The 22,379-nt window shown below is 41.8% G+C and overlaps 1 protein-coding gene across 8 annotated transcripts in view; it reads right to left on the bottom strand.

The window, feature by feature from the left end:
- Positions 1 to 22,379, bottom strand: part of ATXN7 (ataxin 7) — a 151,384-nt gene that overhangs the window by 6,114 nt on the left and 122,891 nt on the right. For 4 of the 8 annotated variants that reach the window (XM_063661882.1, XM_063661881.1, XM_054483997.2 and 1 more), the window contains 6 exons: positions 21,362 to 21,627; positions 19,309 to 19,507; positions 18,824 to 18,945; positions 13,209 to 14,178; positions 12,007 to 12,073; positions 6,268 to 10,272 (listed from right to left, as the gene is read on the bottom strand). In XM_063661882.1, the coding sequence (XP_063517952.1) occupies positions 10,163 to 10,272; positions 12,007 to 12,073; positions 13,209 to 14,178; positions 18,824 to 18,945; positions 19,309 to 19,507; positions 21,362 to 21,627 (1,734 nt within the window). In that variant the 3' untranslated portion in view covers positions 6,268 to 10,162. Of the gene's footprint in view, positions 58 to 3,646; positions 10,273 to 12,006; positions 12,074 to 13,208; positions 14,179 to 18,823; positions 18,946 to 19,308; positions 19,508 to 21,361; positions 21,628 to 22,379 lie in introns of those variants that run through there. The other 4 variants (XM_063661884.1, XM_063661883.1, XM_054484001.2 and 1 more) reach the window with 2 other exon arrangements.

Raw genomic sequence — 22,379 nt, forward strand, 5'->3', positions numbered from 1 at the left:
CTTTTAAGTCTCACTTATGGCATTCAGTGGCATGGATTGTACAGGCAGCTGGATTTGCTGAAAGATTAGAATGGGGTGAGGAGGATGAGGGAGAAAATTTGTCAGAGGAGATCCTAGGCTTTTTGGCTTAAGTGAAAGACAGCTAGTGACCTTAATGAGCAGTTTTGGTAGAGATGAGTTCAGAAGAGAATGGGAAATGGCATTTTACTGTAAAAGGCAGGGGAAGCAAAGAAGAGTTTTGAGTTTTTCTGTTTTAAAGAACACTTACTGATGGGAATGATCCCTGTTAACATATTAGTAGAAAAAACACATAATCTCATTTAATTGACAATAATTTGATACAATTCAACATTTCTTCATGATAAAAACTCTTCAGTAGATGAATAATAGGTTGGGAAATCAAAGCCCTATCACAAGGTAATTAGTGGCAAAATATTAGAAGCATTATCTTCAAAGTGAAGACAGCAGCTCTCATCGCTGGAAGAAGAGCCATTGGTTTATGCCAAGGAAAGCAACGTGGCCAGAGCTCTGTTTTGAAAGGAGTTTCCTGTAGGCACTGTATGGTGGAGGGGAGACTTTTAAAATGCTGACTATGCCTAAAGTATTTGAGAATATCCACCTATGAATTTCTAAAAACGCTTATCTAGAAAACATATTCCTTAAAGGAAAAAACCTCAGCTTTTTGGTTTTCTACAGAAAACCAAAGCTAGTCAGGAATGCAAAGGTGGCTTCTGAATGCTACAAAGTTGCAGCTGGTCACCCACAGGCTGCAACTGACACACCCTAAATACTTTTCCAAGAAAAAAATTTATGGTTAACCACGTAAAAGTTGACAGTTTAAAAACCACATATCTAGCTTCTCTGGAAAAAGGATAGGTGAAGCTAACGCTGGACTCAAGCTCCAATAAGCTGAGCAACAAGCATAGCATGTTTTCCAGTGTGCCCCAGTCCACGCAGTCTGTTCATATACACTGCCTGTCTGCCTGGCCCCTGCTGGCATTTGAGTTTGTTATCCCTGCACTACCCCCAATATTGTGCATGTGAGGTTGATGGTTAACAGCCTCCTGTGTTAATCAACTAAGACAGGGGTGTCCAATCTTTTGGTTTCCCTGGGCCACACTGGAAGAATTGTCTTGGGTGACACAAAATACGCTAAGGATAGTTGATGAACTCAAAACAAAACAAAACACCTCATAATGTTTTAAGAAAATTTACAAATGTGTGTTGGGCCACATTCAAAGCTGTTGTGGGCTCTGGGTTGGACAAGCTTGAGCTAGGAGAAACTATCCAAAGAATTCTTAACCTTCATCCTGTCTCCAGTAGCTTTAACTGATATAGCTTGTTTTCTGAAAGTCTTAATTTTCTGCTTTTATTCAAGAAGGTTACTTCACAATATGAAAATAAGATTATGAAATGATGCTAAAACAGTTATACATAGTTCCTTTTTCATGTTGGTAAATGTTTTCTTTTGAAGTTGGAAACAATCTTATTTTTAACCCTGGTTTCAGTCAAAATTAACTATCCTAGTGTGAAATGATATCACCAGGATAAACTATCTTTTGTGATTATTTTTAAAGCAAAAATGCCAATTTCTCTTACCTCAGTAAAATCTGATTTTATAGCAAATCTATCAAGTAAGAGATAAATATTTTAAAGCTATGTCAAATTATGGTAATCTATTTCCTGTATTAGAAATAACAGCTTTAGGTCAATTTTTAAGTTATTAAATAACAGTGTCTCTTAGGACAGAAACAGTGTAAAAACCACTTTTGTTAAGCACCCAACTTTTACCTGCCCCACATGGCTAGAAGGATGCCTACAACTTGATCACTAAGCATGCAATACTCAATACACTTAGGATTTTGTGACTGAACACATTTGGTCTTTTATAACCTGACCAAACATTAACTGATAAAAGGCTACTAATCATTAGCAAATCATTTCTGTAATTTCATATTCTGAATTAGTCCTTGGTGCTGCTGTTAGCCTAATGTTTTTAAGAAGATGAACAACTGACAGTTGAAATATCTGCTCCCATGATTATGGGGAAAAAGGGTGGAGGGAACTATGATAATCCCTGACCTTCCCAATGCTACATAAACTTGTAGTTGCTGGTAACAAACGTGTGCCTCCGCAATGGCAATGGGGGAGTGAGGTAAAATCCCCATCTGGATAACATGAAAAGCTCTGATAATCACTAGTTTTCGTTTCAAAGCTATAGAGCCACAGATTTGCATTATGCTTGTGTTTCTGAAGGAATACAAAGGCTATCAGGAATTTGTAGCAATCTCATCTAGGCCATTTTAACCTTGACATACATGGTCAAAGGGTATAACCTTTTCTTTTTTTTTTCATTTAAAAATATCTTACAGTGGCATAACTTTCCCTGTACAAATTGGGTTTAAGAAACAAAAGGGACAATTTGCTAATCAATGATGAGCCTTTAATCCAACCATTATATATCCCCTTTCCATTCTGAGATCCCTTGAAGAGACCATTTAGTTAAGACTACCAACAGGTGACACCCTGACCTCCTTACCAACCTTGCCTTTTAGAGGTGACCAGAGACCTGTGCTTTTCCAAAGTACTGTTATACGTGTAATTAGTATAATATCAATGTGGAGAAACTCTACCTTTGGATTTTGAGGACTCTGCTTTTCTTGAAACCCTCTGGGTTAGAGACTGTTTATTCATATGCACCTTAGGAACTTGAGGCCAAGATGGAAGTTCACTGTTTCCTAGTCCTTTGCTTGTTCTCCTGGCCATTATGTTTCCACCTTCATTCAAAATGCCTTCTCTTTGAAGCTGCTTATAACCCAGCAACACCATCAACTCACTGTGCTCACTGTCCTCAATCACACATCTCCAAGTCACTCCCCTCTTCCATGCAGATCATCCCAGAACCAAGCAACCCTAACTAATTTGAAATGGACAACCTATACAACACCCTTGGCTTCACAGTTCCTCAGCCTGAATTCCAGGGCTCTTTTCCTCCATGCTGCTTCTGTCTACTGCCATGGTTTCCACCCAGGAATCACAAGCACCTCTGGCCAGTTCTGCTTTTGAAAATAATACTGGAATTCCAATTCCTCTGACCAGTTCTGCTTTTGAAAATAATACTGGAATTCCAATTCCTCCATTCCCTGTCCTATTCCTAAAAGTGCTGTATCACTTTGATAACTCTGGCCCCTGGATCTCACCTTGTAGCCCCTCACTTTTATTGGCCATATGGAATTAAATGTGGATTTTGCTCTGTGACCCTGAACAAATCAATTGTCTAATCATAGAAAAAGTTACCTGGAGGGAGATTTCTAAGACCTAACAAGAAGGTAATTCCAATCAAACCAATGTCTTAAGAGCACCTGCATAGATTATACGTGGTGGGCTTCTAGTTCTCTTCCCTGAATACCCAATTCAGACCATCATCAATCACTCAGCCACATCTTCACTCATACTCTTAAATCTTTGGCAATCTCCCTGCTCAAGTTCTAACTTTTCCACCCAACCAATACATGCTGTTCCAATTATCCTGGAGAAAACAGCACGATAATAAAACATTACCTAAATAGGTAGATGGCATTGGTAATTATAATGGAATCGACTCAAAACATCTAACCCTGTAAACCATCTTAATGCCTTCCCTTACCTCTCTTTTTACTCTAGTGTTCTTCTCCATTTGTCTTCACGAAAATGCTCTTCTCCAGGGTTTTGTCCTGGGTTTTCTCTCTGGGCCATGGAGGATGGGCTTCAGGTTTGTGATATCCTGGAAGCGGAATATAAAAATGTGGTGTGCCTGTGCCTCGGTCAGACAGGATCCATAACTTCATGTGATTCCTGGAGTCTGAGGAAGGGAAAAATTAAGAATCACTGTTCTGACAGACCTGAATTACCCTGGATCTGCCACCTATTCGTTGTGGGACCTTAAGCAAGATACGTTCTTAGGAGTTCCAATCAGTATGATTGGAATCAAAATACCTGCCCTATGAGGGCTTAGTAAAAGAGAGGATGTATATAAAATGCTTGGCACAGTATCTGGCATATTAAGTACTTAACTAGAGAAGTATTATTTTAACATAATAATAAGCCAAATCAAATAGCTACTTAATTTTCCCAGGTAAACTCATCTACCCTTATGACCTCATTGATCATCTAAAAGTGAAAGACTTTCTTTATTTTCCAGCTCAAACCTCCATCTTTATTTTCCAGCTCAAACCTCCCTCCTAAGGTCCATCCAGCCTGTACAGCCAGCTGGGCACTAAACCAGAATTTCCCACCAGCAGCTCAAATCTATCGTTATGTCTTTTTCCTTCTCTGTTGCCATATCGCACATTTCACTTAAAGCTCAATTGGTTTGGCCAAGCTAGAAACCTGAAGTCTTCTTAGACTCACTCTTCCCTTTAATGTTGAACAGAATTACACCTTAAGGCTTGTTGGTTCTACTTTTTAAAGATTTCTGAAATCAGTATCAGTTATCCTCAGTCAGCCTTCGTCTGGAAACTCAATAGCTCTTACCTGGATTACAACAGCTTTGTAACTTATTTTTGTCCCGAGGTTCTCACCTGTTGATGCTGTCTTCCATTGTTATTGGAGGGCCATAGATGGCAGAGATGTTTTTTTGACAAAGTATTAAATTATAAGTGATTCTCCCCTTCCCCCTGGAGACTTTTTCTTTGGCTGATAGCCTCACTCTCCCTTACCTCCTAAGAGATATTCTGGTCCATGGGTTTTGGATGTAGAAAATGAGGATAACAAGTGCCAAGAATTACAGCCTTAAAAGGTGAAAGACTACTTTAATTAACTTCCATTAACAACAGGAGCAAGAACTTCTTACGAGAAAGAGGAGACTAAGAAAGGAGTGAGAAGGGAGAGGAACTTAGACTTGATTTAGGGGAGTGCTTTTTGTTAGGACTGGGGACAGGGGCAGGTAAAGACAGATCTTTCAGGCAAAAGAGAGTGAGAATGCAAGAGATGGGGAAAGAGACTTAAGTGCTCCTTTGCTTTTCCACAGTTTTCAGTACAGATTTGAACGGCTTTGACTTTTGGCAGCTGCACAGTGCTAGGACTGGACCATGAAATATCTCTGGGCTCTGACAATTACATTTGGGTTAATCTAAGCCTGATCCCATGTGTTCCTGGATGAGAAGCCCCATGACATTCCAAGTCCTTGACAGTCAAACACCAGCTTTTCTAACCCTATAAGGCCCTTCCATCCAGCAAACTTCCTGCAGAATTATTCTCTATCCCTCACATCTTCATACCCATGCTCGATGCATTTGCTCTCTCTGCCTAGAATCTTACTCTTGTCTGCCTTTCTGCCTGGTTAAATCCCACATACGCCAAGATCCAACACTGCTAAACCCCTTTCCTTGAGTTGGGATCATCTTGTTATGCAGGGCCGCAATACCTGCAAGGGAATGGAATTAAAAAGGGTAAGAGATTGAGCAGTTGAACCTTTTCTTGGGAGGTTTGAGGACAGCCATAGTGAAAGGATTTACCTACAGAGAGCACCTCATTATTAGATTTGTGGAAAGTACTGAGTGGGTGGTTGCCTTAAGTAAGGAGGGAACGGGAAGTCCACAGGGCAGTAGGAACTGAAGCCAACATGACTCTTTCATATCAGGTATGGACATTCTTGCTAACACACAAAGCAGTTGCTCCTCTTATTTTAAGCAACAAAATAATTTATCAGAATGATTTATGTGCAAACAGTAAAAATGTCTGGATTTCTAGAGGTAAATGATTATGCTGTGTTCCAAATAATACTAAAATGCACTTGTATTGCCATTAAGGGAGGTATGTAAAAGAAAGGAAGAGATTAGACCAGGTCTGGATAAAAAGCTTATCTTAAACCAAAACTACATGTCATCAAATTTGCACCTAAGTACAAACAGAATGTGTTTCTCAATCCATCAACTCCCTCTTGTTTCCTTCACAAACATGCAAGGCCACAATACAGTAATGTTCACTGTTTACACAGTTACTAATTTATCCAAAGCAAAGCTTTGTGCCCCCAGATGGAAACATCCCCAGGCCTTAGAAGTATTTAGCTTATATAAGAGGAGGCTAAATTGAAGGGGCTTCACAAGGGTGTTCAATGCCAAAAGCGATGAAAAGTCAGAGTAGACTGAAAAGGTTTAGTATCACGAGGCAGAAACATGTAAAATATTTCATGCAGCCAACCTTATTTATTGAGAAGTCCTAATTTTATTGCCCGTTTAGTAACATGTTTGTTCCACAAGCTAATTTCTTATAAAGCAAAGCACAAGCTTTTCTTATAAATAGTATAAATTATTTTATTTACAGAAACTTGTTACAAAACAAATAGACTATATATTTCTTCTCTTTTAAATATCCAAAGTAATTTTCTATCCCTTGACATTTGTTCATGTTCTATACAGCAGCCAACACAAAGTCCAGCTGAGATGCTCTTGATTATGTGTACAAATTATCAAACTATTCACACGTTTTTAACACAGGAGATTGCTTTTATAACCAAGCTCAAAAAAAAAAAAAAAAAAAAAAAAAAGCAAAATGCTTTCAAGGCCCTACATTCACACTGACAGTATGTAGTGCTCATTTAAATTATCTGAAAATGTAAAATGTTTTGCACAAAATGTAAAAATGATTATTTTCTGCTAAACAAACTTTTAACAATATTTTTTCAAAGCCCAATCGCCCCAAACCCCCTGGACAGAATGAGCGACATTAAGAAATTCCTTGGCAACAGAACTCTTGCAGGAAGACAGCTGCCTTTATAAGTTACATTTTTCAAATTATACATTTTCTTCAATGTTCTCAGAGGTACTTCTTTGTATTATATTTTTGGAATACAAAATATTTTAAATATTTTAAATTGTATTTCATGAATGAATAACAAAACGGACACATCGTGTAAGTTGCTGGCTGACAAAAAGATCTGTAACCCTTGGTGCCACCAGGCAATCCATCACCAACTGAATTACTATGAACCAAGAGGTCTTAATTTTAAAATACCTTATAAAATTACCAGCATTGGTGGTTTTCAACTCCTCCCCTAAAATTTTGGAAACAATATTTAGGTGGAAAAAGCAAACTCCAAAAGTTCAACTGAACATTCAAGTCTTTTTAAAGAGATTCTGTCTAAGCTTAAAACTAGTATCAGGCACTTTCAGTTTTTTCCATTAGTTTTAAACCACATCACATACTAACATACATGTGCTCAGAGTATACACACACACACAGGCACACACGCACGCAATCACATACTCTCACACATAAAATACTAACAAAAGAAAAGCAGTGTGTCACTTAGTTACATGTAGTCTATCGGGAAACCAGGCAACCAGGAAGAAGCAATGCCCACTTCATCTGTATGAATCCACTCCCGAGACACTAAAAGGGACAAAGACTTTTCACAGAACAGAGGCATCCCTTAAAACTGTAAAGGAGGCAGGTTCTAGAACTATTGGCTTGGCAGTGAACCACTTCAAATTATAAAAAGGTATTTACTTTTATTAATTAATAAATAAATACTAGATGATCTCAATTGTACCAAAACAGGATATCAGAAAAAAAGACCTGTGCAAAAATACATATTTAAATATGTACAATTCATTTTTAACAAAATATGTCTTCTGAAATAGGGATACTTCCATATTTATAATAGAACAAGAAATTCCAAAATAAAGATACAAAAGTAGGTTTTGTATAATTCTTTGTTCATCATTGCAGCACTTTTTTTTTTTTTTTTTTTTTTTTTGTAGGTTAAGAAAACTGCAGGAGTTGTCATGAAATTCTATTGGAAAGAATATAAAAATTATCTTGGTTTTAAATTGATACCAAAGTCTGTCTAGAAACAACCCAACCACTGCAAATTTGGTTTTTGCAAGTTAATTTAATTCAAAAAAATACTTGTACTCCCGTGTTTTAAATGGTCTTAATTATTCATCATCATAAAAAGTAGTTGTAGGAGAAAATAAAATATTTGAACAACAGTCTAAAATTTAATAGCACTGTTTAGAATAGGTCTGTTTGTGGCAGGCAGAATCCAAAATGGCTAATTTCCTAATCCCGACGCTCTGTGTATTACCGGGAGACATAATGAAATTCAATTAAAACCTCAGTCTAAGAAATCAAATGTTCAATACTTGCTAATCTAAATATCTACATTAGTCTGAATCAACTTGTTATCGTGGATCCTATTCACATCTTTCGGAACAACATGATCTATCTGTAAATTCCACTGCTAAAGGCAACTTTATTTATAACCATCAAGTCCTCTTGGCTCTGAAAATAAATTCTACCCATACCCCATTGCACTTGTCACCAAGGAATCAACTAGGTACGTTCTGATTCCCTCTCACCTCTCTCTTCCCCGACCGGGATGGAAACCAGACTGATTTCTCCCAACTATGCCAAACTGGCCCATCCATGCCCTCTCCTTACTAAGCTCTCCTGTAGTATCATTTTAAAAACATTTACTGATTGATTGCATAATAATTGAACAAGATACTGTTCTCTCCTTCCTTTAAAAAAATCAGTATTTTACATCAATTTATAGCTAAAGTATCTGCATAAAGTTTTTGTTTTCTTACATAATAAGAATAATTCTGTAGCAATTCACATTATTAGGCTGGTAACCAAGTTTATGCATTCTACCTGTTGTTGACTTGAAATTCCCTGAAACTGAAGTTTGAAACCCAAGAACTGTAGGAAAAAAAGAATGTACTGACTGGCTCTCATGAGGCCCTGGCCAGGGCAATGATCAGCGCCTTGGAAATTTTACCCTGTGTTCGGCAACTTTGTGTGTTCTTCTAAGCAACAGTGCCTGGTTCTCGTGTCAGGAGCCTGTAGTGGCGGAAGCACCCATTTAAAGGCTCCGGCTCATCCCCAAATTCAATGACACCTTCTCCAAGCAATGCTGTTTTAACATACTAAGGTCTTTCTTTAGGGGTGGGGGGTGGGGTACTAGAAAAAATATCCTAGAGGGCTCCAAAACTCTCAGGAAGATGGCTGGTATAATCCTAAGAAAGGAGGGTGTGTGTTAGGGCAATCCTATACACGCATCACAAAAGACCTTCAGGTCAGGACTTACATGTTCTCCAACTCCCTTCCCTTGGTGTCTGCTCTTGTCCTCAACCACATCCAAATAAACATCTGGAGTGGCATGAAGGGGAGTGCATACAAAAACACACAGTGCCAGAAGTGCTTGAAGCGGAAATCTATACTTAGTCCCGGGACAGTATCCAAAGAGAAAAACAAGGGTAATGCAGAGAGTGCCTTGGAAACATTTAAGTGTATCTAATAATGTCACTTTAAAAGGTGACTTTTAAAAATAGACCAGGTAGGACAACCAACCCAATCTGCCATACTGAAAGGATTAAGAAAATTTCATCTCTTTGGAAATCTTGAAAAAAGTTTTTTCTCCCTATAGTGATTTTAACTTCCTCACTCCCACCCTCCCCCGACCCAATTTGGCCTTCCTTTCTCAAAACTAGCTTGCATTTTCTTTCTTCTTAAAAAAAAAAAATCACACAGAATTGCTTTTGTATCATGAAAAGTAAGCCTCCAAAATGATTTATACTTGCTGTGTGGGCATCAAAAATTTCAAACCAGTTTGTAAGTTAGAAACTTCTGACAGCTTCTTTTCCCAAATTACTCTCAAAAGGCTGGGCTATTTTGTCATGGTGCCTTGGGCTAACATCTATATTTCATTCCTGGAACATTGCTATCAAAATCTAAAGCCTAATTCCCTTCTTCAGAGAGTTGCTCAGGATGCAGCCCTCTGTTCTCTGGAAGGTTTCTGGTCTCCAGTTAAGGTGCCTTACTGCTGGAGAGTGACCTACAGATGACAGTGTTAAAAAAAACTGGTAGTAAAAGGAAGGAGGGAGAAAGGTCTACAGTAACGCTCTTGCCAAAACATTCTTTTGCCCAGCCAATCTACTTGAAGAGTGGCTCCGTGATATACTGCAAGTTAAAAAACAAAAACAGAAACTTCTCACAGATTGGTAGCAAGCAGTCCAGACCACTTTAACACTGATAAAAGCAATTCGGTGGCTGAACTTGATCCAGTGTCCTTTATGAGTACTCACTGCTAGAGACATAGCTTCAGGGAAATCCTCGTTAAAACAACAGCCCGGCAGGTTTCTACCCTTGAGGCCCACAGGAGGTTGGGAAAACAGACTCAAAGGCATCGTGGAGTCCAGAGTGCTGAGTGGAGGTGTAACTTGTCCTCAAAAGTGTCCGCATTATTCCTCCCCGTGCTATTTTCAGCTGTCAGGGACGTGCCTTTGGCTTTCAAAAAAGAGGGGTGGGGAAATAATGAAAAGGTAAGTAAACGTTTGTACACTGCACTCTACTGATTCTAAACAAGAATATTCCAAAGGCTGCACGCTACTAAAGTCTCCATTGACTGAGTGACACCAGGAACAGTCAGCTATAGATTTTGGTCTTAGCTTTCAAATGCCTTCACTACTATTGGGCACAATCATTGCAAAGATTCACTTCTAGCCAACTGGCTAGGAGAGATGCAGGCCTGGGTTTCTAACTTAGAGAAAAGGCTCTTATGTTTGCCTGTTGGTTTTATTAACTGATTTGGTGTCCTTGAAGGTATTCCAGGTTGTTAACTGAGAAGGCAACAAGGTCAAGGGCTAGCACACACAGGTGTGACAGTTCACACTCAAGGCAGTGCCCATGCTGGGGAGGAGGAAACTCTGGCATTCACAGTGGGCTTTTACATCTTTGCTGGCAGAGGCCATGAACAGACTCTTGGGGGTGCCTACCCAACCCCATCATCTCCTAGGCTTCCCAGCATGTCCCACTCTTCATCCCCTTGTTTAGAAAACTTCAACTAGCCCAGTTATTTTTGTTTTAAAGGCAGCTCCACAAGGAACAGCAATTAGAGGTCCCTACTTTTGTAAAAGCAGCATTCTTTAAAGCATTTTGGGGTCATGAGTCCCTTTGAGATTCTTATGAAAGCTATACGATAAATGAACAAAGACATAAAAATATGCAATACTTCTTGGGGTTCAATGATCCTTTGATCTCTAAGCAAGCACCCCCGCTCCTGCCCCAGGATTTGTGTAGCATAATAAAAAGTATTCCTCTGCACAGAGAAAATCTCTCTCAAACACAAACTTAAGTGGAAACTGATTTTAACTGATTTTAAGGAAAAAGCCCAAAGTTAGGCTGTCTGCGTTGTTCTAGTAAGACACAGTGCCACTACATGGTAAAAATCAAAGGTGGCAAAATGGCAGGTCATGAGCCAAAGATGGCCCACAGATACATAGGCTATACCAGATTTAAGAAGAGAAAAAAAAGTGTGTGTATATGTGTGTATACATATATATATATACACACACACACACACACACATATCTCGACTAAATTTCACATGCAAGTCCAAATCTGCAGCCTCTCTTTAAAACTGGTAACAAATGTCTGGAAGCAGCTGCTCCATGTCCCCCCGATTTCTAGTAGGCACTGTCAATCTCTGCTGTGCCCCACCTGGCCCCCTTCTGTCCTTTTTGTTACTTGTGGGCATTAAGATCTACACTCCTGTCTAAATGAAGATAGTGTGCTCACTAATACAGATGTGAGATGGACATTACAGCACAATGGAATGCCCCTCCCGTGGGGATCATGTCTCTCTCAAAGACGGTGTGTTGAAGAATCGGTACACCATGTCTTCTGTGTTTATATTGGACTGTTATTCTTATAAACTGTAATGAGTAACTACAAACCAAGAAGGAAAAGCACAGTTCTCATTTATCCAGGAATCCCGTGATCAGAATGCCAAACAACATATAATAACCCATAATGTATGCAGCTAGTTAAATTCACAAATATTTTCCCCATACATTTGGCATTGGGTGTTAATTCACCCAAATATTAGAGGAAAATTATATCACTCTAAGAAAATACTAAGAAACTTCTTGGTATTTTCTGAAAAAGTCCTAACCTGGCTGGCATTTGAGTTAAGTTCTGAAGACGAGGAAGGGGAAAAAAAATCATGAAAAAGAGCCTCACATTTTAAGTCAGGGCTCTGGGGTGATGTTGCTGAAATTCCTGTTCGTAAGCAAGGTGAGGAGATATCCTGATGAATAAAATAACAAGATGAGAGATGAGCTGGAAGTTAGAGCAAAGGAAGCTGGAAGAAACAGCTACAGGTGAGGTCAGTAACAGGCAGAAGAGCTGGGACGAGACAAAAATACAGCCTAAGAGAGAAAGTCATGGTTAATTATGAATCCCACAACCACTTAGCCACTTCTCTACTGATGGGTTCATATGCAGACTTCTTTTTAACTATGAGCTTGGAATGAGATTTCAGTCTTCTGCTATGCCCGTACTGAATCCTGTTTTCCTGCCTCCCTCAAAAACGGGAAGAGAAAATATGGGGTGAGATTTAACCAGAATATCTGAAATTCTTTTGAGAGGGAAAAATAATAAATGCTCTTTTTTTTTGAGACATAGTCTCATAGGCTGGATGGAGTGCAGTGGTGCGATCTTGGCTCACTGCAACCTCCGCCTCCCGTGTTCAAGCAATTCTCCTGCCTCCGCCTCCTGAGTAGCTGGGATTACAGGCGTGCACCACCACACCCAGCTAATTTTTGTATTTTTAGTCGAGATGGGGGTTTTACCATGTTGGCCAGGCTGGTCTTGAACTCCTGACCTCAAGTGATCTACCTGCTTCAGCTTCCCAAAGTGCTGGGATTACAGGCGTGAGCCGCTGCGCCCAGCCTCATTTTAAATCTTAAATCACCCCTTTCTAGATCAGTTTGATTTTAGCGCAGCTTTCCTCAGCAGAACATACTAAAGAACCACTATCCAGGAAACAATGCCTGCTTCCCTCCTTAAAGCCTCGAATGGCATACACTTCACAGCATTGGGATAACACATTACTGGCTATTTCATAAAGGGACTCCCCTCCAATTATGATTTTGCTGTCATGTCCGATGCTTTCTGCGGCTCTATCTACTAAAAACACATTACTGTAGTTTCTTTACTGAAGAGCATCTTCCAAAGGCACCAGAAATTCTGGCAGAAGAGCCTGTTTTACCTTCATATGGCCGTGAACTCTTTTTTTTTTTTTTTTTTAAAAAGATACCATGAAGCTGAATATCTGTTTACAAACCAACCAACCAACCCAACCAAACACATTTCTGAGCTGGCAAAAGATCTTAAGGGAGAAGAAATGGGCATTCCCATGGGGCTCACAGTCCATTTCCTACCTGATGAAGGAGAGAATTGTTCATCAGTCCTTGTGCCCCTGGGATGGTGCCTGTGTGTTTCATGTGGACGTTGTTCATGGCTGGCACTTTGGCAACCTTTGTGGGTTTGCTGCTGCTGTTGTTGATGCTGCTCGAGCTGGGTGAGCACTTTCTTTTCTTTCCTATGAGTTTGTCTAGAGGAGTGTGTGAGTGGGAAAAACTGCCGTGGGAGTTGACAGGCAGTTCATTGGACTGGTGAATGAATGGCCCAAGAGAAAGAGTAGAATCACTGCTGTTCACCATCACACTCATCCTCTTGATGGATTCAGCAGGGCTCCCGGTTGGGGGGCCCCTCCCTGACTGGTCATGCCGGATGTTCACCGCATTTGCTTTATTCGTCACACAGTTGAGGCCGATGCTATGGGAAGATGTTACCGTTGAGGGGTAGGGAGGCCCAGAGTGAGCCACACAGTTTTTCCTAAAAGACTCCATGGAATGAGAAGAAGAGGAAGAGGAGGAGGAAGAGTGAACCAACAGTGGGGAACTGTTTTTGCGTTTCTTTCCTGAGCCGCCACTGGTACTGCTACTGGCATTTTGACAGTTAGTGCTGTTACCAGAAGACTCCTTGGGCCTCAAAGATTTGCTGGATTTCAATTTCTGAGGTTTCCTGGACATAGGGGAGGAAGGAACCGAGGAAAGGCCAGAGGGCGTGGAAGGGGATGAGGATGAAGAGGACACTTGTCTGGATTGCATACTGCACACAGGATCCATAGCCCCTGAAGCAGCAGGCTGTGCATTTAGTGTGGTTCCATGAGCTGGTACCAATTTGCTGTTTGGGGAGATGCAGGTAGATGAGAGCAGGGCTGGAGATGTGGAGACAGTGGCTGCTGCCAGATAGCTGACTCCACATTGTGATGTCGGCACAGAGTTTGTCCGGTGAGGAATACGTGTGGAGATGGGTGAGGTGGTACCGGGCACTGGTGGGATTTTCCTGAAAAAAATGAGACGACAGTGAATGACATTGACCACAGCCATTCACAGAGACTTTCAGATGGCACCACCCTCTTTGCTTATGACACAGAGAAACCATCCACATCAAAGCAATCACTCTGAACTACAAAGCCAATCCTGTCACCTCTCTCCTTCAAATTCTTTAATGCCTTCCTGGGGCTCTTACAGTAACTGTATGTGTGCAACTCCCCGCTGCTATTGCCCCAGCCTCTAGCTCCACCACCCACCCCCAATGCCCCCATTCCCTGCTTCCAGCCACTGTACTTCCTTATATTCTGAGAAAGTGCCATGACCCAATACCCCAACTTCTGCTCATCCTTTAAGTGTCGGATTGCTAATCACCAAATCCTCTGCAGAGAGAGTCATCCCCAGCTTAATTACCATTGTAGTCCTAGTGTTCAGCACAATGCAGGAAACACAGAAGGCACTGAATAAATGTTGAGAGAAGTCAGGAATGAATGAGAGAAAAGGAAGGGTGCAGCTAATTAACAGCAACTGCTAGGTCATAACTATTGGCCTGAACGACGGAATAAAACCCCACAGTATCATGGGATATTCAGCATGGTGTTGTAACGATGGATTCTGTTAAGAATGTGTGGGCAAGGTATTTATTTATTAGGGGATGCGGAAACCATCTAAATTCAAACCAGGGAAGGTCTCCTTTTATTTTAGTTCTGAATCTTAAACATGACAGTAACAAAATTTCAAAAACTTCTTTGGCAGAATTTAAACCGAGGTGGCAGAAGAGAAAAAGGCCTGACTGGAAGGCAAGTGCCAGGATTGCCTTGATCCTGACTTAAGGGGTAGCCCTGGCTGACCCGGCCACTACCCCAGTGAGAGAGCTGGCCTAGACTGCTGCCCAGGTGATTTCCAGATGCTTTTAAAGACTACTGTTATTAATAAAATGAATTAATGACTGCAACTATTTGCAAATGCTTTAAAAATCCCATTCGGCCAGGCGCGGTGGCTCACAACTGTAATCCCAGCACTTTGGGAAGCTGAGTCTGGTGGATCACTTGAGGTCAGGAGTTTTGAGACCAGCCTGGCCAACATGGTGAAACCCCATCTCTGCTAAAAATACAAAAATTAGCCAGGCATGATGGTGTGCACCTGTAATCCCAGCTACTTAGAAGGCTGAGGCAAGAGAATCACTTGAACCGGGAAGGTGGAGGTTGCAGTGAGCTGAAATCGCACTACTGCACTCCAGCCTTGGTGACTGAGTGAGGCCCTGTTTCAAAAACAAAACAAACAAAAAAACCCAAAACCCCATTCAAGGGTACAGCTCTGGCCTGATGTTAGTGCTTCTCAACTCCAGCTGTTGCACATTACAGTCACCTGTGGAGCTTAAGCCACATCCATAACGATTACACCAGAGTCTCTGCGAGGAGTGGGGACAGACATCAGTCATTTCTAAATCTCTCCAGGGGATTCTAATGTGGAGCCAAGATTGAGAGGCTAGGCTTTCTCTCCGCACTACTCATAGAGGAGGGTGGCAGGCAGTGTCATTAATTACCTGAGAGGTTGGTTAGGAAAACAGTTCCTGGGCCCCACCCTAGAATGATGCATCAGAAGCTGTATGGCAACAAGGCCCCTCGGTGATTCTGGAGCATTCAGAATCCCTGCTCTAAATGAAGTCCAGGCCCTACTGCTCACTGGGAGCAGTGGCTTCTCATGACCACCAGGTGGCTCAGGAAGCCAGGGCCTAAAGACCAGGCTGCCTGGAACCAAACCTCGAGGAAAGGAAAAGCCTAGAGCAGGGAAGGATGTGGATCTCTCCGGGAGGCAATTACAAGTTCCTCTTAGAAAAGCTCTTTTAAGTAGTTAATTACTCTTTTGTGTATAAAGAGGCAAAGTAACAATATGTACTCATACTGACTTGTGTTTGCATAAATAAACTATGTAGAAATACATAAAAAATAATAAAAATGTCTGTGGGGGCTGGGTGGAAAACAAGCATGTAGGAGACAGGAGGACTCAGGGTTTTCAATGTATATTCCTCTTTTTCCTCTTTATACTCGTTTTTCCTTTTTTTTTTTTGAGATGGAGTCTCGCTCTGTCGCCCAGGCTGGAGTGCAGTGGCGTGATCTCGGCTCACTGCAAGCTCTGCCTCCAGGGTTCACGCCATTCTCCTGCCTCAGCCTCGTTTTTCCTTTCTTAAGCCCAGTGATTGTATTACCACTTCAAAAAGTAAAACAAACAAACAAACAAAAAATACACCAACAAAAATCTTTGAAAACCATCCCAGCCCCTTCTTAGGGAATATGGGATACTGGTCCCAAATCAACAGAGGACAAGCAGTTCACAGAAATCATAGGAGGTGGGCAGTGGCCTTTCGGGTTATGGCCATGCTGCAGAGAAAGTGCTGGTGTAATTTCACCACTGGCCTGAGACTCCACAAACTGAAGTTTACTCATTTCATACTCAATTCCCACTTCACTTACCTTCAATTTTACCACAATAACCCTGTAAGGAAGGATTTTGGGCTGAGCCAGTAGGTGGGACCTGAATCACTTTGAAAGTTTCCTTGAGGGCTTCAAAGATGCCAGCTGAGAATAGTTCTCTGGATGAGAAGTGCTGAGCTCCCCAGAGAAAATCTCAGGGGCTGCCTGAAAAGGCCGCCAGCACTCCTATGTTGGGGGGCAACATGGACCAAGTTCCTATCTGCCCCAAGCCTATGTGCCAGCTCATTACTGAGCAACATGTCCCTTGTTGCTGTAGCCTTTTAAAAAACCAATGGTCACACTAATGGAAAGGGTTGGTTTCCTTCTCCCCGGAAGTAGGCAGCCTTCAGACAGAACAGAGAGTAGACAGCAGAGTCGAACTTATGATCCTGCTTTTTAAAAAGTTCACATCAAGAGGAAAGTCTCACCATACAAGCCACTAGGAACTGAAACTATCTTTGCCCAAACTGTTGGCCATGAGCCACATACCAACATAATGTGGATAAAACATTCAGAAATCCATTCTAAACTCTTAGAAGTACATTAAACCCATAGTTTCATGAGCTCAGTGTGCTTTCGAAGTCCCAATGGGTAGTCTGAAGAAATATGAAGTTGAGATTTCATGTATCTTAGGGAGTTCTGGTGTGGAAAAACCCCTGCAGAACCCCCAAAACCAGTCCCCTGATTCTGTGTCTAGCCAGGGACAATGTTCCTTCATAAAGAAGAACCTCTTATCCAGCAAGAACCAGAAAGAAATATGAAAAAGAAAAGCAGAGTAACAGTGCTCTGGATCTGGTGTTCTAAGGAAACAGATCTAAGTCCTGCTAATGATCATGGAGATGGTTCTTTGGGTTGCAGACAATCCAAGGCCTCCGACCAGCGTCTGACTTTATTAGGAAACCAAGGCAGGGAGGCAAGTGAATGTACTGACAGAGTCCATATAAGGAGGCACTAGTAAATAATGCCCAAACAGAGGATCTCAGATGGCCTGGGGATTACTGGACAGTCACTTTAGCAAAGCTTACTATTCACCAAAGTCACTGCCACCGAATACTAGTTCTCCAAGATGTTCCCCTAAAAAAGGTTCCGAGGTGAAAAGAGCTTGGGATATGTTCCACATTATACATGACATTCCCTGCTTCAAGAGTTACAAAGCACAGTGCCCATTAAGGCTCTGAGAAGTTCTGCAGTGAAAAACAGAACACTTTTTTTTTTTTTTTTTTACAGGAAAGGCTGAGTTAAACCTTTTTGGCCATGGAACTCTTCTTCCACTTAAAATCCTGTTTGGGAAGCATTAGGTACATAATATCACACAAGGTGTCTTAAATTGCAAACTGGAGCACATGGCTCCTCTACCTAAAACCTTCAACACTGAAGCAATTTCAGTGTCACCTGGCCCCTGCTGGTTTCTTGGACCTCATCTTGTACTGTGCTCACTTTCTTGCTATCTCTCCAACAAGCTGTCTTTTCTGACTCAAGACCTTGACACAGCTGCTTCCTTCTGCCCAGAACCCACTTCTCCCTACCATCCCAGTGACTGCTGCTTCTCATCCATCCTTCTCAGTTCAAAGACTGCCTCTTTCTTCAGAGAGGCTTTCCCTGAATCCCTCTGGCCTCTATATTTTCAGCTCTTTACTTGAAAACATGTTACACCTCTAAGGTTCAATTCCTGGCCCTACTACTAACTTGCTGCATGACACTGTATCTCAGTTTTGTCATCTATTAAAAAAACAAAACAAAACAAAAAAAAAACCAGGGGTGGGGGGAGGGTATAATCATGGTCACCTGACAGAGAATTGTGAATGTTAAGTATATTTAAGTTGTTTGGTGTATAGTTGGCTCTCAGTAAGTCTTGGTGATTGTTATTGTTTCCATTCTCTCACTCAGGACAAGCTATCATCTCCTTATTCTTCTGTAGACTAGTTTTTCTCTCCCCTTACCCAATCCCAACTAGACTGTGAGCTCCATACATGTGGGAGTCCTTCTGCTTTGCACCCCAGCACCCAGAACAATATGTAGTTGTGGAGTAAATGAATGAATGAATGACAAGGCACCTTCTTCTCAGGGCCAAAGGCCAGCTTCGTTTAGATAAGCATATCTTCATAACATCAGTCTCACAGGAAATAAAAGACAACGCAGCACTGTGTAAAGTCAGGTCCTCTCCCAAGAACAACAGGCACTCACTTCCATAGCTGTGCATTCAGATGCTTCTCCACCATGAGATTGAGGGCGCAGCGAAGTCGATTCCACCTGGAGTCAAACACGTAATAGCCTCTTCCAATCTGCCGGCTCCCAAATGTGCAAAACTGCAAGAGAGAACATAGCCGCGTGCTTGCTGACTCCCACACTGGCATGCCCAGTCGGGGTTCTCGCTCCTTCAGGAAAGGAGCTAATCAGGAAAGACAGAACTGCCTCTGAGTACCGGAGGCTGTGAAGCATGAGAGTGACAATGTCTGGCCCTGAGTGTCATGGAAGAGAAAGGGAAAAAAGCACGAGATGTCCCCCGTACAGAGTGTGTGCTGCCTCTGGGGCACCCTGTTCTGAACTTCTCTCAGACCTTGACCGCGTCCCACACACACGGGCATGCCAAGGTCCCTGGCGCGCCCCCCTGCAGTGCCCTGTCCATGCTGTGTGGGGAGGGTCAACGCGGGGGTGGACGTGGAACTTACAGATGCTGGCTGAGGATGATGACCTGAATAATGACAGTCCAGTTTTTCAACAGACTCTTCTTTGTCATCGCCTTCGCCCTCCTCACTGGATAACCGAGAAGCTGGCTCAGTGGCAGGCAGGGGAGGGTGTGGAGATTCATGGACTGGAGGAGGGTCAATGGGGGCACTCCCACCTTGCTGAGCAGGGCAGCCTGGAGGCCTTGGTGAGTAGAAAGTGCAGCACGGATCAGATCACACACCTGGGAATCAGCCGCCTTAACTGAGATACAACAGTGTGTCCAAAACAACCTAACGAAGGCCTGGGTTCCACCTCTAGCACTGCGGGAAAACAGATGCTGATCCAGGTGGCTTGGGAGTAAAGGAACCTCTCTCCTGAACTGCAGGATGTTAAGTTCACCTGTTTTCCAGATACAATCAAGGTAACTTAGAACGAATCCTTTCTATTGCCATTTGGGTGGTTCAGATCCCTCTTCTATTCTCCCCCAAAGAAGGGGAAATACATGTGGAATTTAACAGAATTCTTTGATTCCTCTTCAAATTTCAACTGGATTTGTTTTACTAACACAATAAATGAAACATAGTCGTCCCTCGGTATCCATGGGGAATTGAGTCCAGGACCTCCTGGGGATAGCAAAATCTGCAAATCCACAAATGTACAAAGTGGCCTGACATAAAATGGTGTAGTATTTGCATATAACCTATGTGCATCCTCCCGTATACTTTAAATAATCTCTAGATTACTTTTAGTACCTAATAACAATGTAAATGCTACGTAATGTATTGTTTAGGGAATACTGAGACAAAAAAAAAAAAAGCCTATACATGTTCAGTACGACACAATTTTTCTTTCCCCAAATAGTTTCAATCTGCAATTGGTTTAAATCACGGATGCGAAACCCATGGATATAGAGGGCTGACTGTAATTCTCAAAGTGCTCTAAGATAACCTAGGAGAGACAGGACGTGATACAAGAATAAGGTGGTATTACCACTTTATGTGGATAGCCTACAGCCTCTTACTCAAGGGCAGTAATGTATTTTTCCTACACCTATTATGGCCTCTGGAATTAAGCTTACATTTTTCTAGATGCAAAAACTTCAATGAGAAGATGACCAAAGAAAGGACTTGGGGAGGAATCTCTGGCCAGGTCCTGACCACACTCTGAGGAGCCTCCTCTGATGGCTCCTCCAGCATACTGCACAGAAACCACAAAGCTCATGCTGGGACAGGCTCAAACAGACACCTGGGTTTCCACGAGGGAGGTGCTTCCACCTTTATGCAACCATTTTAAAGATCAGACATGTGAGGGTGAAATGGTAAGCAACAGCAGCCGAGGACTGGCACATTCCTCAGCAGCAGCTCTTGCTGCCAATAAATGAACGGCCAACAATGAAGCCCCTCTTTCTCTATGCCTTTCTCTTTCCCTTCCCTCTGGAAACTAGGTACAGTCTTTACTTCAACTTGGTTCAGTATGTAAGCACAAACACACACATATTCCACCATCACTGTCTCTGAGGTATGCGTATAAGTTCTCATTAAACCATTTTGATCCACTGTTTAACTCTGCTACTAAACTGCTAATACATGCTTGGGCCAAAGCCCCAAATGAATGAATGAAAACACATTGATAAATGGATGCTGTAAAAACTCAGGCTAAACGGCTTGTCCCCAGCAAGAATTCCCACTGCTATATAAAGACAAATGAAAGGGAAACTGCTGCCAAAGCCATGTGAAGAGTTCCTGTCACTAACCCGCAGGAAGGACCCAATTTCTGCCTGCTCAACAGAGTTGAGACACTTGATATTGAGCAAGTACAGAGCAGTTAACTCTAGCTTTATTTTGCTGCTTGCATTTACAACCAAGAGGAGCCCTGGTTGAAACTTACTGAACTCAACCTTTTCTTCTTTTTTTTTCATAGTAAAACTCCCTTAAAAAACTATCTCCACAGTGAGCCTGAGATATGTTTCTCAACATCATGACCATACTGAGATTTTACAGTATCTGCAAGTCTCATCTCTGAAGGTGGGAGAAAGAGTTGGAGGGCTTGGCTTACCTTGGAAGACTGGGGGTGTGAGGTTTAGGTTTACTAGCTACAAAAGGCTTTGATTCGGAAGGAATCACTCCATGAGGATTTTGGTGCGGCTCCTGTGACGTTCTAGGAGGGGCGGGATGCGGGTCCCTGAGAGGCTGCGGTGGTTGCTGAGAGTCCGGATGGCGAATCAATTCCTTTTCCCTGGTTTTGTTTTTGTGCTCGGCTAATAACACATCAAATCGTTTTCTTCTACCCTGGACAGCCCTGCGCTGGGTTAAGGAATGTGTCTGCGGACCAACAAAATATAGAAACTGAGGAATCTCATTAATAATTTTTGGTCTGCCTTATATCCCAAAACACCACTCCCAATAAATAAGCAATCTAGACCATAAGCACAGTGAAAAGCTACTCAGCATTTGATAAGCTATAAACCTTAAGAGCCCATTATTTTCTCCCTAGCTAGACTAGAAGCATACATTCTAGGCTCTAAATGCAGAAGAATCTGGAAATGTTATTTCCATCAGAAGAAAAAAGAAATGTGAGCAGTGACACCTGGTATGTAACCAAGTGCAACCATTAGTGCTATATGACAAGTACTCATGTTTTGTGACACAACAGCAATTTGGTTTTGGGGGCTCTTATCAACTCCATTAGAAAAACCCTCTTTGGACCATTTAAAATTTTGAATGTTAATGTAAAGGGAAGAAACAATTATTCCATAAAACATGTATCAGAAAGTGTTCTTTTAGTAACTTCCAGAGAATAAAAATTAAACACAATTGTGTCTCTCTATTCCAATGAAAATGCCATGTAAAAACAGAAAGTGGCCCAAAGCATTCTGCAGACAGACTGCCACAGCCAAGGAGCACTGGACAGAAGATGAGGCTGAGAAGAAATGCTATGAACAGGAAGGGAGACAAAGTAATCCCTACAGATAAGACACTGGCTATGGAAATCAAGGAAATGGGATGGACAACACCCCTGGGTCTTCAGACAATGTCGAATTTCACAATTAAGAAATGGACACACAGAGGAAAAA

The sequence above is a fragment of the Pongo pygmaeus genome, chromosome 2, assembly GCF_028885625.2.
Source record: "Pongo pygmaeus isolate AG05252 chromosome 2, NHGRI_mPonPyg2-v2.0_pri, whole genome shotgun sequence".
NCBI lineage: Eukaryota > Metazoa > Chordata > Mammalia > Primates > Hominidae > Pongo > Pongo pygmaeus.